The sequence below is a fragment of the Nanorana parkeri genome, unplaced genomic scaffold (genome assembly GCF_000935625.1).
Source record: "Nanorana parkeri isolate BGI_ZX_2015 unplaced genomic scaffold, ASM93562v1 scaffold102, whole genome shotgun sequence".
NCBI lineage: Eukaryota > Metazoa > Chordata > Amphibia > Anura > Dicroglossidae > Nanorana > Nanorana parkeri.
Genome location: NW_017306370.1, coordinates 52,784 through 70,199, shown reverse-complemented (window position 1 = coordinate 70,199; position 17,416 = coordinate 52,784). Strand labels below are relative to the sequence as shown.

Sequence of the window (17,416 nt, the reverse complement as noted above, 5' to 3'; positions counted from 1 at the left end):
GGTTAACAGATGGTCACTCGTGTCATATATAATGAGATTGCAAATTCTGCAAAAATTCTTAAATTACTATTTAACTAAACCCACTAGATTTTAGTCGACTAAAATCTTATGATATTTAGTTGATTAAAGCTAGACTAAAACTAGATCAATTCAGATTCCAAAATTATGACTAAAACGAAATGGGATTTTAGTTAAAGGACTATGACTAAAACTAAATCGGAATTTGCTGTCAACATTAACTCTGATGTATCTTGAGAAGTAATCAAAATGTTGACAAGTAAAATATAGAATTCTGTTGGCACAGCCGTTAACATGACACACTCCAAACAAGACGAACAATACAAAGCTAATAATAGCTACATGGCAGACAATTGGAATCAATGAATGCAGTATAATGAATGTTGTTTAAGAAATGTACTGAATGCACTGTAATCATGATTAAACTATCATTCTGTATTAATATTATATTATTAAAGTGTATCAGTAGGTAATACAAGCAAAAAATTTAATAATATGAAAACACAGTAGACAGTACTGTATGTATGCTATATGTAACTATGTAACTAGTATAAACCTCCCTAGACACACTAGACCAGCGCCTGACAAATTAAGCACTACATACAGCGGGAATAGGAAAAGTGAGCCAGAAGTGCCAGCCACAATGCAGTCCTACAATGTTTTGATGGAGCTGAATGCCTCAATGTATCTGCTTGAAAGCCAGCTATGTTTCAAACATCACCTGTGTTTCTTTGCACGATTACACTTGCTCAGTCAACGTGATGTTTGTTTTTCAGGTCCGCCTGGTCCCCCGGGGGTGGTGATCGTGGAGGAAATAACTGAGACTACCGCTACACTGTCCTGGAGTCCTGGAGCTGACAATCACAGCCCCATCCTCTATTACAATTTACAAGCCCGGAGCCCTTTCTCATTAGGCTGGCAGACTGTGAGAACAGGTATGCTTGACTCTTGTCTTAAAAGAACAAAATGTCACATATGTAAAGAATTGGAACAAGGACATTATTTTTAAGTAGGCTTTTGAATAAAGCGCAAGAGCATTGTTAGGGTCTTGAAAGACCCAGGGCACCCATACACACCTAGATCGTTGTTGAGCTAGAAACATTCCATGTTGAATAATATGTGAGGCTTTTTTTGGGCCCCAATGTCATCTCTTCCCTCTCCTTATTCCCTGTGATGTTTGTAGTGTTCTCTCTCTGGTCCCCTTCCCTTTGCTACTAAACTCACTTTGAACTGTGTCATTAGTACTCTGGCTCTGGTCCTGGACTGAGAAGAAAAAGACACCCATAAGTAGAGTGTCAAGTAATCCAATGTTTTAAAATTCCTGTCTTGGGCCAAATTTGGCTCTAATGTTAATTTTTCTGGTAAAATGCCTTAGTTTTAAATTGTCTTAACTTTTATTTTATGGTAAGCTATAGAATAATGTTTAAAATAATGGTAACACTTAGATTAAAGGAGACACAGGGCACTAAGAACACCTGGGGCACATGGCCCGGGGTCAAAGGCCTAGCAGCTCTCCTGGTAAAAGGTACCAGTAAACCTACATCACATTACAGCACATATAGGGACCCTCCAATAAACTTGACTGAGCTTTTTTTCAATGTGGCGCCATTATGGGAAGTAGTAAATAATTGCTTTTATTAGCTGATAAAGCAAACTGGCCAAATATTCCTGCCTTCTCAATCTGTTTTGATTCACATATAAGCCTACTGGTGCTGGAATGGAGAAATGGAGAAATCTTACATTGGTCTAGTGCAACTGCCTTTTTTTCCAATATTTTTTGACTTTTTAATAACATTATTAGATCCAAGCTCCCTTCTGTGTAAAAACGAAGGCATATAAGACGTTCAAAAATGTACCTTTAAGGGTTAGAGTTAGATTATATATTTACCTTTCCCTTTTGTTCTGCCCATGGCTCCTAGTCTCTAGGTGTCACAGCCGCTGGTTCCAAGTAGCTTGGTCAGGATCGCAACTGCGGATTCAAGGGATCGAGGTGTGACTAATGGGCGGCACTCAGTCAATGAACCCCAGGCGTCACTCTCTTGCAAAGACAGAGAGTTTGGGGTTCTTGCATCATTTGCCGGTTTTAACTAAAGAACACAAAAAAGGTAGCGTGAGTGGTACTCGGCCGTAACCCCACGGAAGCCAGATGGTTCCTAAGTATATGGAGTGTACGTAGTTACAATGAGCAATCAGTCACCCCAATATAACTTCAGACATGTATATATATACGGTTGATATTTAGCACGGGTTATGAATCTCACAGTCCCTCTAGGTTAAGCGGGCTAGATACAACGTATGCAGATCTCAAGGCAGTATAACATAGGCAGTCCATAAGTTATGCACAACTCCCAATCTAGTAGAGGACGACCTCTAAGTCCCATATGATGGCTCAGAGAGCACTGAGAAGTACTTGCGCTTTTATGCACTGGTCTGCAGGGTGCTGGGCTCGTCCTCTTGGAGTAAGTGGAGGCAGGCTTCCTTGGAGCAAAAGGTCCTGGGGTTTGTTTGGGCTTGCGAACCCAATAGTGAACACCCTGCAGCGTTCACAGACAGTTTAAATAGGCCGCGACCGTGACGTCATGCGGCCGCGGCGCACTTCCGCGTTCCAGCGTGGAGCGCATAGTACCTCCCCTAATGGGGGAGGGAACCCTCGGCGGCTTCCCTGTCTGGTGTGTTCCACGCTGGAACGCACACGGGACGTGGCACGGAGCCGAGGTACGTTACACTAGGTCTGTTCTCACCTACTTTTTAAATGTCCCTACTCCCGGGAAGGTGTTACCACTCTTGGTGTTGTATCCTCTATAATATAAAGTAAATTCAGAATCAGAACTAAAGTGTGAAGATTTTACCACTGGTGCCAACAAAACATAAAGGACACTGAGAAAATTGACAGTGAAAAAAATAAAAGAGCTTCCAACCTAAGAACCCTTATGAAGGTGAAAACGACCTCATCTGGAGTACGCGGTCCAGTTCTGGTCACCAGTACTAAGAAAAGATGTCCTTGAGTTGGAAAAAGTCCAGCGAAGGGCAACCAAACTAATTAGGGGTATGGAGGACCAGAGCTACGAGACAAGGCTACTAAATTTAAACATGTTCACATTAGAGGTGAGGAGATTAAGGGGGGATATGATTTCCATGTACAAAATGTTTAATGGTGGTAGCAACATTAGCGATAAACTGTTTAAAATTAACTCCGTTACAAAAACTAGAGGCCATCACCTAAAATTGGTGGAAAAAAAATTCCAGCACAAGGGGCGAAGGGGGTTCTTCACAGTAAGATCAGTTAGGGTCTGGAACTCACTGCCACAGGCGGTGATTTCAGCAAATAATGTGGAATTGTTCAAGAAACTTTTGGACGATTTCTTAAGGGACCGTAATATACAGGGGTACGGGTACTCCTAGAATGAGATCCTAATAGGTTGGACTTGATGGACTAATGTCTTTATTCAACCTCAAATACTATATACTATATACTATATAAAACATGATCCAATTTATTCCATTATGGGAGAAATCCCTCCCTGACTCCGAAGGGCAAGCGCATAGCTTGCTGGATCACCTAGAGATGCTTTTTAAAGAACTGAAATGTCAGATTTAGATGGGCTGATCAATTGAAATACACTAAAACCTTGTTTTATTTTGCTCACTTCTTGTGTGTGTTTTGTGTAATTCTTGTTTTTCCCCCGATTACGTCTCTGATTTTACCTTTTACAAATACTAAAACATTTTTTCCCAATTCATCTTGGACTGTCATCTCGCAGCTGGCTTAATGAGAATGAATTGCTGAAGCAAGGCTTGCTAGCAGTACCAAGAAGAAAATTAATTGTCTAGCCTCCATTCAGTATCTCCTGCTACATTTCTTTCCCTATCTTTTGATAGGATACAATAGCAGACGGCTAACAAGAATCCCCTGTAGGGATACAGAGGAATGTAGCTGGTCCTGGCTTTTTTTTTTATTTATATAGCTTTCATAAGACATGTCTTTGGCAGATTTGCAGCGTATATAATATAGAAAAGTATCATTACCATAAAACCCGGAGATTATACGATAGGCAATTTCATCTGCTTACACAATCCGTGGCTAAACCATGCAGCCCTAAACCCTAAGCCATGCCTAATTTGCAGTCACACCTTATTATATGGAAGCGGATGCATTTAATAGGCTGGTGCATGTTTAGTGATGACATCTATCTTGGGCCTTCATGGGTTTCTCCTTTCATTATTGAAGATGAGGGGCAGGAAAACCTTGATCTGCCTGTGGACACCTGATATAAATGTAGGTCAGGTTATATATAGAGAGCTTTGAGATTGGAGCTGGGAGAGAGGGGGCTTTTATAATACATACTGAATAATTTTACTTGGCAATTTGTTTGGGAAATCATTAGCAGATGCTTCACTATTCTTATATAAATGACATTACAAGGTTGCTCTACAGAAGTGAAGTATATAACAACCAATCACATTGGGCTAAGTTTACTAAAGTAGATAAGCAGGGATAAATCGCTACGGTATACCTGCATCATACAGGTCTGTGCACTTAGCAACTGCAATCTCAAAACCTATCTAGGTGATCGTACACTGATGTTTATTGTGTACGTTGCAGTCCTAGTTTGCTGTGTGCATTGAACATCCGCATAATGCTGCTTTTTGTTCCTTTTATTCCGATAAGATTCACTTCTGAATGTGCACCTCAACATTTTTGTTTGTAAAAAAAAGGGTTTCACAACCTAGATGGAGTGGGGTTCTAAAGCGGCGTCAGATGGTAATCAATTTGATATACATTTATTACAATTCAGGAATATATTAATATGACAAAATTAAAACATTCCAATAGATAATCCTGATTCTCAGTTCCTGATTCTTGCCCAATTCTCACAACTCATATATTTACATATTGTCTTTGATATTATACATCTCATTTTTCACATAATTCATGTGCAGTAATGAACTGCTCCAATTCAGCCAACGCGTTTCGCTTGTAAGCTTCCTCAGGGAGTTTTATTCCTGGCAAGAATCTAGTTATGAATAGATAATTCATTGTTTAGCGGTATGTCCATCAATAAACCATATTTTATAAATCTCTGTATTTTGTTCAACCGAACATATTTCCTCTTATATGTGTCCTAATCAACTTGGATACACCTCTTTAAAACCCCACTACAACCTAGGTTGTGAAACCCTTTTTTTACAAATGAATTATTTGGGGTGAGGTCTCGGATCACCTGGGCTAATACGCTGGGTAGTGCTATTTGTATCCAACATTTTTGTTAATTCAAATTTAAAAAATAATAATATTTTGACTGGCTCATTAAGCAATAAAATGTACTTGTGACAAGCAAAACGGCTTACCAAAACCCCCTGATCTCTATGCTGTCCTAAAAAAATTACATAGTATGTACAGATATCGATCATTGGCATCTCTGTTTACCAGCACCAGTGTATGGAGTCTGATATATGAACTATTGCTTAGGGTGTATGTCCACTTTTGCGGTCACATTTGAGAAAACCCTTCTGTATGTTCATTTGTTCTCGTTGAATACATAATAATAATAATAATAGTAATAATAAAAACATTCTTACCTTTTAGATGTGTCTGTGTAGCAGGCCTTAGCAAGCTTCTCTTCCATTAGCAAAGTGATGGGAAACCCCATCTGTCCACATAGAAAGACTAGGGACAGACTGAACTTCCCCTCATTAACACTCTGTGCTTCTAGATCTTTAACCCTTTGTTGGGACAGACATTGTTTAAAGTAATAATAAAGTCAAATTGTTTTTAAGCTATTTAAAATGTTGATTTAAGGGATTTATAATGGATGCTGCTCCTTGATATTTAAGAGCTTTAGCTTCCAGCAGAATCAGCTTGTTCTCTAAACTATGGTCCTGATATTCTGTTTTAGGGTGCTTCCTTTGCTTTGCAAGGTCCTATGGAGCCTCTCTTGTGGGTTCCAGTAAGTTGTGTGCATTTCCACAAACACACAGGCACGGTAGGGCAAGCCACTCCCCTCCCCTTGCTCCACTCTCCTACTTCTTCTCTTCTCCAAGCTAGTAGATCGACAACTGCTGGAGACTGTTCTGTCCCTTGTGATCTTGCACTGAACAGGAAGTTCAGGGAAGCTGAGCTGAGAGAGTTGGATCTGTTCAGAAACATGATGACTGTAAGTGTTTGGGCAAAAATATAAAAATACTTACCATTTAGATGTTTTGTTAAATCAAGCAAGATGGCCGATTTTAGGTTTTTCTTAGCTCTTTCCCAGTGGTCTGTCCCAAGTTTTGGAACTGAAATTTTAAGATCTTGTTTATCTGAAAAGCTTAATTATCACACAATGGACAAGCCACCTCAGACCCCTCACAGCCCCTCTTAACATTTCACAGAAATAGAAGCAAGAAGAAATGTTGACCCTTAAAACCCTAACCCAAGTAAAAGCTATTTACCGTATTTTGCGGTCTATAAGACGCTCCGGACGATAGAACGCATGGCTTCTGTGACAGAAATTCTATGACAGAAATTCTGTCACAGAAGCTGCAGTTAGTGACTGCTGAGACAGGTGGCGCTGTCTCAGTAATCACACAGAGCAAACGAAGAACGTTGTTCTTCGTCTGCTCAATGGGCTCTATGGTGAGCTCCCATGGGGGATCGTGACGGGTCACAGTCCCGCAGAGGAACGGGGGACCCAGAAAACCTCGGCGGGGGGCGGGCACTATCGCTGATGCCGCCGCCGCTCGATTTAATAGATTTAATAGATAAAAATAACACAGAAAGTAGTAAAAAAGGAGTTAATAATAGTGGGCTTACAAGAAGCATTTTTTTTCTTTAGCGTATGCTATGTGAATGGGAACATGTAACAAATATAAAATAGGTGTTATCCCAATTTGGCTGCAAAAGTGGAAATACACTTTAAGCTTCTGCACATGTGTGCGAAGATATGTGTATGTGCAATACAATATCCGTCAATGTATGGATCACTGTGGCTTTTTAACTATTAGGAATTTGTAGAGCCCCCTTTTGGTCGCATTTAAAAATTTGAATAAAAAGTCAATTAATAACATTTGTAAATATATACAGTATATATGTGTCATTTTCATGGGCTACATATACATAGCTGTGTTATTGTCCAAACTGCTGTAAAAATGACTACACCCTTGGGTTTAGATCCTGTGCCACCTCCTCTAGCTTGATAGAGCACCTTGTGACTCTGCTTAGTAACCCATGCTGATTATAATAGCTGGCAGTACTTAGTCCCATTCAGCTGGAATTGTTCTGTAATGCCGAAGATGTTTTGTATCTTCTCCAAGCCACTTCTTCAATTCTAATGAGTGTCAGGAAGGCACCACAGCATTTACATCTACACAGGTACAACAGTTCCCTTTAATTTAACCAGTGATTATAGTAGCTAGTAGTATTTAGTCAACTGGACGTGTTCTGTAGTATTGGATATATTTCTTAGCTTCTCAAAGCCCCTTCTTCAGTTCTGATGAGTGTTAGGAATATACCCCAGCATTTATATCCACCCCAGTAGCCAGTGGCTGGTCCCAAGCGGCCGCTATGGGGCCCGGGGAACAGGGGGGCCCAGCTAGGACGAGGGACAAAGGGGTCCCCCTGATGCTGTCACTGGCGGCTGTGAGGACAACCTGTCAGTGATCTGTGCAGTGGCACGTTCTTTCTCACAGCCGCTGCTGAGTCAGTGACAGCCAGCAGCTGCAGAGGAGAAGGAGGCTGGGTCCAGCGCTAGCAGCAGAGGAGGAGGCGGGGCCCGCGGTGAAGGAGGGTGACAGGTAAGAGGTTGCAGGGGTGTGACCAGCCCACCTGAGACCCTGCAGAGCCCACCATAGAGTCTATGGTGGGCTCTGCAGGGTCACTCTCAGGTGAGCTGTTTGTGATTTCAGGTGGGCTCTGCAAGCGGCGTAACTAGAAATCACAGGGTCCCATACAACATTTTGCTATGGGGTCCTGTGATTTCTAGTTACACCCCTGCAGTTAGCACAGTACCCCCCTGTCCAATCAATGATTAGAATAGCTTTGCTAGGTACAGAGTTGGCCAAACAAGATAAAATATATTAAAAAAATAAAATCTGGAATGCCAAGTTAAGAGCCTCTTGAATAAAACTAAAAAATAAAAGTGAAAACAAACTAAAATTGTGTTTTAGCTGTGACCCGAGAGGTGACTTTGATTTTTAGACTTGTAAACATATTTTTTTTTTGTGGGTAAGTAAGCAAATCTCAATAGATGTTTTTTTTTTTCTTTGCCGAGGCTGTGAAATATTGGTTGTTCTGCTGGCTGCACAATGTTTACAGGGAAGGGTAAAGTTCTTGGACTCGAGCATACTTTTATAGCTACCTGAAGCAGTAAATTGCCTATGTATCAACACTTTCAAAATTGGATCACAAGTCCACATGCCTGCAGCCATCAAGCTCTTAAAGAAAAGGAATAATGTTTGGTTCATGGAACTTGAAAAGCTTTTTATAAATAACAAAATAGGAAAATGACTGCGGTGCTTTCTCACTTTTATGGCTGAAAGTAATGTAATCTGACTGCCTGAAAAGTAATAACGCTTTGTATAAAACAAAATGTATTAAAAGTGCCCGGCTACTTGTCCCTGCTAAGCTGTATATGCAGCTGCTCTCATCTTTCGATATTAAAGGCATATTTCAGATTTTGAGAACGTTGTCAGAAATGCTGCTGTGATTTGGTTTTGATAGGCGGCATTGTGAATAGTATAGAGAATATCTATAGGGTTAAAATCTGCGCCTTTTTATTTTTTTTAATGGCTGTCTGAGTCATCCCAGGGGTGCATTCCCCATACTTCCTGTTATCAAGACAGGAAGTTAGGTAAAATTTGTCCACCAAAGACGCAGACAATAGTAAAACACACAGAGATTATAACCCTCCCCTATCTTATCCCTACCCCCCAAAAAATATTTTTTGGGCTTGATTTAGACTTTAGGGCATGATCACACATTGCAATTTAGAGTCAATTGCAGCCCATTGTACATTTACACCCTGGCAAGGCCCCATTTCTTGCATGGCCAAACTCATCTGTATTAAAAAAGATCATCTTGGTGAACGATCTTAATCTATTACAATTATTTGTATTGCGCCGGATGCCGATTCTCGCACTGTGGTTTGCAGTTAACTCCGCCTTCCTGTTGTGACACGGGGGCTGGCAGATGGAAGCAGAGATCACTCCCGGCGGTATCAAATCTAGAAGATCTTCAGTAAGATTATCTTTTCAATGTGGTTAAAGCTAAACTCTGTTCACATAAATTTTCATATAAATATATTCCGCAATAGCCATTTTCCTTGTGAAAGTAGCAGTGACATTACTGTACTGCATATGGCCTGAGCTAAGACCTAGCAAGCCTCATCCACTACAGGCTACCTACAAAAAAACTACAGACAGACAAGACCAGTCACCTTGCACAAGCAGAGAGAGCAGCAAAGCTTGGTCTTTATTATATGAAGCTCCTGCACAGATGCTATATTACTGGACACATCAAGATTGGACTTGTATTCAAGTAAGAATACACATAGCTCTTGACAATATTTACTCATCTGGGAGTTCACCTTTAAAGGGTTTGGAAAAAAAATAGTCTTTGCAGTCAAGAAGCCTGAGAAGGTAACAATAAACTAACCATTATTGATGTATCTGCCATACCTGTAGGCCATCTGCACCCCCCACTGAAGCCTGAATGAAAAAATTACCAATATTCTATATAGCTCTGTCCAGGACAAAACAGCCATTCGGCACTCTCCCTCAGCATCACAGGAGCAACCACCGTCCTTGTTCAGAGACCCAAGCATATCCTGTTGCTGTGGGTGCAATGGAAAGAGAGTGATCTGTGCATGCCTGGGGCTCTGAACAAGGACGGCATTACGCAATTGTGGGGCAATGCATGTAGTGTGCATTTGTTCCCTGCAGTGCCATGGCATTTATTCTTAATGGCACCCTAATGTGCCATGCCAATGCATGACATTGCTGTATCATGTGTTCTGGTGCACTGTATCTCTAAAAATGGCGCATGTACCATTTAATGCATTTTGGTGCTGTAGGTTGCTCATTTAAATGTATACGTAACGTGACCTGCATTATTACCCCGCACAGAGGTGAATCCAGCTTAAAGGGTTTAATAGACCCCTTTACTAGTTCAATTCCCCTCTGAAAATATCCCAGACCTGCAAAGTTAATCACAGAACCAAGATTAACAATAACAAGGAATCTGGGATCCTCAAAAAATACCTTACTATGACATTTCCAGTAATGTCCTTACAATGTAGGCAATGTCCTTTTCTAGTATTATAAAAGATAGGTCAATACCTACATGCGGGTATATAAAAAGACAGATGTATGCAGTTTGAGCTCAGAAGCATGACACTTTCAGGTAACTTTGACAGGCTATTATTCATGGAACATACAAACAGTCCTGTTTTCATGTGATATCTTCACTTCACAGTTCCTGACATTATTAGCGGAGATATGGAGTCTGCCATGGCACTCGATCTGAATCCCTGGGTGGAATACGAATTCCGTGTCGTCGCCACTAACAGCATTGGGACCGGGGACCCCAGCATACCTTCCCGGGTCATCAGGACTAACGAAGCAGGTAATGTCTCTTTAATGTCTTCCTTTATGCGCACATGACCTTTCTGCAGTTAATGGCCTAGACTGCAGTGCTACAATAACTTGAACTCCTAATGTTCCATACTGAGCGGCAAGATATTCACGTTTCTGTGTATATTGTTATCAGAGTGCTACGAGTGTACAGCATGTTGTAAAACAAAAAACATGTTTCACATAGCATAACCCTGAGGCAGTTTCAGAAAGACAATAACTCTTTGTGTGAAATAACATCTTTGTTTATGCATTTAAGACACATAGCAGGTGGAAGGAAAATATACAAGATGAGCAGAGTGATCGTAGGCACTGGGAATGAGTGGAGTAATTGTGGCCACAAGGGATGAGCATAATGATTGAGGACACTAGGGATGATTGTGGACACTAGGGATAACTGGAGTGATTGTGGGCACTAGGAATGAGCAGAGTGATTGTGGACACTAAGGATGACCAGAGTGATTGTGGACACTAGGGATGAGCAGAGTGATTGTGGACACTAGGGATGAGCAGGGTGATTGTGGACACTAGGGATGAGTAGAGTGATTGTGGACACTAGGAATGAGCAGAGTGATTGTGGACACTAGGGAGGAGCAGAGTGATTGTGGACACTAGGGAGGAGCAGAGTGATTGTGGACACTAGGGATGAGCAGGGTGATTGTGGACACTAGGAATGAGCAGAGTGATTGTGGACACTAGGAATGAGCAGAGTGATTGTGGACACTAGGGAGGAGCAGAGTGATTGTGGACACTAGGGAGGAGCAGAGTGATTGTGGACACTAGGGATGAGTGGGGTGATTGTGGGCACTATGCTTGAGTGGAGTGATTGGAGCTCCTAGAAATGAGTGGCGTGATTGTGGGCACTAGGAATGAGCAGAGTGATTGTGCACACTAGGGATGAGCAGAGTGATTGTGGACCCAGGGATGAGCAGAGTGATTGTGGACCCAGGGATGAGCAGAGTGATTGCTGACACTAGGGATGAACAGAGTTATTGTGGACACTAGGGATGAGTGGGGTGATTGTGGGCACTATGCTTGAGTGGAGTGATTAGGGCCACTAGAAATGAGTGGAGTGATTGTGGACATTGAGAATGAGCGAAGTGAGTGTGGCCACTTAGGGATGAGCGAAGTAATTGTGCCCGCCAGGGATGAGCAGATTGATTGTGGGCACTGGAAATGAGCGGGGTGATTGTAGCTGCTAGGAATGAGTGGAAGGATTGTGGGCACTTGGGATGAGCAGAGTGTTTGTGGGCACTAGGGACAGGGCAGGCGCTAGTGCACAAGCAGCTCAAGCGGCTGCCTGAGGATGCTGGTGGGGGGGCGGGGGTGATAGTATCACCCGGCCAGCAGACAAATGGCCTCAGATTGCTAGAGTAGTGTCGTGGCTCCATTCGCTGTAGAGTCATGGCCGCCCTGCCCCCTGTTCTGTGGGAGCTGAGTTTAAGGCTGCACTGTGTGTTAGCTGTGAGCCCAGTCATGTCCCATGTCTCTGGAGCATATCACTGTAATTCCTTCCGGCCTCTGTATGTACTGTCAGAGGATCGTTTATCATGTGTCTGAACTGTCTCCTGCTCTGAGCTGCAGGTACGTGGAAGGGAGGGTGTGAGTCTTTGTTCATGTTGCAGATGAACATCATGTCACAGAACTCAAAAAGAACGTGTATAGTTTTGTCAGTGCTAAATACATAGGAATAAGCATAAACACATTCATGCAGATTTTCCCTCACTTCCTGTGTAGTGAAACTGTTATCGGCTGGGCAGGAAGTTAGGGGATATCTTTCTAACTGATCCCTGGATATCAGAAGAAAAAAAAAGGCAGGGGTTCGATCCTTCCCTACTCTTGCCAAAACTAAGAAAATGTTTTGGCTTGACGTACAAGTGCAGACAACAAGTAAAACCAGTCAGTGAGCTTCTAACTCTTTCCAACCCTTTTTGATCTAAAAGTGCAATTATCCTGAAGCTTTTCACAAATTCAATGCAAATTCCAACTCAACACATTTATCCTTGTATCCGTTGCAAAGATTTAATTCCGCCATGCACATTTTTGCACCTAATTAATGATATATTTTCTAGCACTTTTGCATGTGGCAAGCAGCTTACGCTTTGTGTATTACACATTCCTACAGTGAACTCATCTGAATTCAGTAAAGATTTTCTAGGCATTTCATTACTAACTTGCAATTTTTTCAAAAGAGCACATTGTGCCTTAGATGATCACGTTTTATGGAATCCCTAGGACATTTATTTGTTTATGATTGTTTATTTTATATAGCAAGTGTTATTTCATCCAGTACAACTTTTCAAACGACTGTGTCAGAAACAGCGCCATTTGTTATGTGTGATATCCCCAACAGCCGCTATCCTTACACGACTTCAGCTTGGCTAGGAGGTTGAATCCGTTACATCTTGCATGTTTTCATATACTGTTACGGGTGATTACTTCCACGCTTTGTCCTCTAGGCGCTAACCTCTTCTGCAAGTAAGAGATAATAGCAATAACCATATGGGAAGCCTGTAACATTAACATACATCGGTGAAATGGATGCAGATTAAGGGATCCGAAGAGGAATCTTAATTGCCATTACCAAAGTCAATATGCAATTTGTTTTCCCCTTCTCAGACATAGACATAATTGCCGAGGGTTTTCCTAGGGATGTGATTGCCTTTCTCCGGGTCAATATAACTATAACTGCAGGACAAGTGTTACTGCCGCTTAGAATTTAATAAAGCGCCAACTCCGCTGCCTTCTCTTTTCAACAAAAACCTCCCCCCCCATTTCTCTTCTTTTATGTAAGTACGAGTGCCCTTCACACAAACAGCACCAGTTCTGAATGGCAGTTAGAGTGGAAACACAATGTATTAATGGAAGTCAGGTCAGTGCGGATCTAAAGGATGCTCACTATGAAGTTAAAGCCTAAGACTGTTTCTTTTCTTTCTCTTGTTTTGTTGTGTTGGTGGAGCAGTAGTTATAGAGCGAGAACAATGGCATGTGAGGTTCTAGCGAACACAAAAATAACAACAACAAAGGTAACAGAGTAAGCCACAAAAAGCTCGGACGTGGATAAACTGTACTCTTGAAATAGATAATGTTGAAGTTATAAAGAAGGCTGAGGTACATTGAACGTCAACTTATTTATGGCATAACTGTTGAAAATCATAGGGAACAAGGATACATATCTCCATAGATTTTAAGGGGTGTTTTATCAGTAATTTGTAGAACCATTTATCTTGCGAAACTTCAATAATGTTTGTTCTGTACAAATGGTGGGGGAAATAAATGAAGGTTCTTAGCATATATCCTCAAGTTGAATGTAATGAAATACAACATTATGGTCAATAGCTGGAGTTGAGGAGCGTAGGTAATAAATAAAGCTTTCCTATCCTTCTCAGCTCCATCCGGTGGCCATAATTTTCATGATATTACATTTGACTTTAAAAGATAATATCCTAAGAATGTTTATTTTTGGCTATATTTACAGATAATGTACATTCACCAATTTTTGCACAATGGATACCTCTGCAAATTGTTCGTAAATGCACCTTTAAGTGAATTTCTAAACACATGTTTTTTCTGCAATTTTGGACATAGTGGGGAAGAGTCAGGTTTCCTTAAAGGAGAATTATGAGGTGAGTGAAAATCACACATCCTCATAGTTCGAGCCGACATGTGACAATGAAACTGTCACATGTCGGCTCAATAGATCGGGAAGTGAGCGAAAACATACCATCGCTCGCTCACTTCTCAAGCCTGTCCCTGCAGAGAGCTGTAACTGTCACTCACGGCTCCCTGCAGGGATTCCCCCCTCCCCTGACCGATCCTCCAGCGCTGACTGGCGGAACGGACAGGGGAGGGGGCGGGTACAGCTGGCTCTGCCTCTAGATAGGCAGAGTCAGCTGTCAATCACGCATCTGGGTGGATCTCGACAGTAATGTCGGGATCCGACATGGCTGCGGTGGTCTCAGTATACCGCGAGCTGTAGCTTGCGGTAGACTGAGCTTTGGGTCACGGGAAGACGCTAGTTTGTGTCCTCCCTTGACCCTTAGGAGAACTATGGGGAAAAACACTTACCCCATAGTTCTCCTTTAAATATAGGTCATCTACCCACCAGAATGAAATCTGCTTTTATTGCATTTAACACCATAAATTGTGCAATGTTTTGGCACCACATGGGACCCCTTCATCAAGGCCACGCAGAGCCCCTTCATCAAGACCATGTAGGACCCCTCCATCAAGGTCATGTAAAACCCCTTCATTATAGCCAGATGAGACCCCTCTTATCAAGGTCATACAGAACCCTTTCATCAAGGCCACGCAGGACCCCTACAGCAAGGTCATGTAGGATTCCTTCAGCAAGACCATGTAGGACTCCTCAATCAAGGCCATGTAATTTCCCTTCATCACGGCCAGATGACACCCATCTATTTAGGGCCATGCAGGACCCCTTCAGTAAGGCCATGCTGGACCCCTTTAGTAAGACCATGCAGGACCCCTTCAGCAAGGTCAGATGGGACCCCTTCATCAAGGACATGCAGGACCCCTTCATCAAGACATCCATCCTTAAGAGTGCATTCACACCAAAATAGGAAGGAGGGCCCGTTGACTTGCAATTGTACCTTCCGATTTCCTTCCGATCTGTTGTGTTGTGATCCCTTTTTCAACAGATGCTAACAGAAGGGCACCAAAAAATGAATGGGTGTGTAAGGGGCTAGTTCACACTGGATCTGTTGAGCTGAAAAAAAGTAGTGCATGTTCTACTTTTTTTCAGCGCAACATAAAGCAACAGAATGGTGTGACCTAGCCCTATTCACACCCATTAATTTATCTGCACAATTCTTTTAGCATCCTTTGAACGATGCATTGCAACTGATTGCAACGCAATGCATCCAGTGTGAATGGGCCCTAAATCTCATTCATGAGTTTTTAGCGTATTTCTGTTGCACTTTTTCATGGTGTTTTCCATGCATTTTAATTAATTATAGCCAATAATGGTGAAATAATGTATAGGCTGCTAGGGGTATTCCATTTAGTGCACTAAATGGAATAAAAAAATGCATGTTACATGTGTTTTTCCATATACTCCCAATAAAGTCTATGGGGCCAAAAACACACTGTGGCACATTTAAAGAAGCTGCAATACATTCCATTTTTGTTTTTGGAGTTAGATAATAGTACTAAATCCTTATGTGGCAAAAAGTTTAAGGTCAAGGTTCTCACACTAACTTCCAACTAAGCTCATTTTCAGAAACTAAATCAAATGTACTTGTGCACTGGTGTGTTCTTTTTTCTGTCCTACCTTAAGCTCTTCTATATAAGACACAGAAAAACTGCCTTCATCAAATGACCTTACGCCTTTGTATAATAACATTTACATGATCCTTTATCTTATTAATAATTCAAACGTCTTCAACAGCAGAGATGCTGTAAATATGCTAATATAACATAGATATTATGACAGATGCAAATAAATGGAAGGGTCCTGCTCATGAATATTCATGAAGGACCATGTGGTGCCTATAATAAGCAGTAAGAGATACCTCTGTATGGATCTGTTTTTTACAAGTCCCTGTTCCCCGCCGCTGGCAAAGCCTCCGAACCTTCTCCACACTCAAATATGTACACATGGCAAGCCTTCATCTTTACAAGCCAAGTAATTATAGTGTGCCAACTGTGCCAACACTAAAGAACATATTGGCAGTTTATAATAATATGCTAATAATATTAATTGCTTATATCGGTGTTTGGTCATATAGATGCAGATTTGCAGGTGTTGACGACATTATTGTTCTCTCTACAAATGAGCAGATTGCTATTAAAGTAGACCTTTCAGTAATGTTACAAGTCTGCATGAATACATTGGTGGCATGTAACAATATACAGCAACAGTATCAGTTTAATTTTATTAATGCACCATTTGAGATCATTTACATGAGCCTAAAAAACACTGCATATACTGTAGTTTTGTTTGCATCTGTAGAAAGCTATTTGCCCATTACCTCAAAGGTAAGATGACGCCGCATTCAGCTATGTAAAAAAAATGGGGCTCTGTATTTTGGGCCATATGCATGTAAATGTTTGTGCTAATGTTCCCATGCGTACAGTACAAATTCATGGGGTGGCTTATGCACACAATGACCTTGGCCAGTCATTCATCATTTCATGAATGACTAAAGTCTGGTTATTTTGTGTATGATTGCACAATGCTGATGTCAATGGCAATGGCAAGTAGAGTACATCTATGCTGTACACATGTGAATGTTGCACAAAACGTTAACCTGTGTACAGGTGTAAATATAAATGCCTTACACCCTGGTTTCCTGGTGCTGGTAACATTAATGGGCCTCACCGTGACATCCTGGGGAGTGTAAAGTCAGCTATACCCTGAACGAATGTTGTACGCATGGCATTACTGCTGCTAGATGGAGCCGGGAAGCATAGATTTCTTCTGCTTCTCGGCTTTATCTAGCAGAAGTTATGCCATGTGAATGGATATATGCTGGGAAAACCCTTATAAATCAGCTCCTTACCATTTGTTTCAGTTTTTCTATGTTTTGTTTTTTGAAATAGCTTTCCCTTAGGCTCTATTCACATCTATACAATTTAGGCATTCCACACGTGATCCCAGACGGCATGTTGCCATGTTTGGGATGATGTGGTGAAATTATTTCTTAGGGTCTGTTCACACCTAAGCGTAGCATTGATTGTACAATACCATGCAATTAATGCATGCTACCGCATTAACCTAATGTGGATTACCATGCACTAGGTGCTTTGGGTTGCCGTTCATTTTAAT

At 41.5% G+C, this 17,416-nt stretch overlaps 1 protein-coding gene across 1 annotated transcript in view; it reads left to right on the top strand.

The window, feature by feature from the left end:
• Window positions 1-17,416, top strand: part of CNTN5 (contactin 5) — a gene marked incomplete at its 3' end in the record, with an annotated part of 543,955 nt that overhangs the window by 474,165 nt on the left and 52,374 nt on the right. The window contains exons 15-16 of the mRNA XM_018552938.1: window positions 795-953; window positions 10,469-10,618. Coding sequence (XP_018408440.1) covers window positions 795-953; window positions 10,469-10,618 — 309 coding nt within the window. The remainder of the gene's footprint in view (window positions 1-794; window positions 954-10,468; window positions 10,619-17,416) is intronic.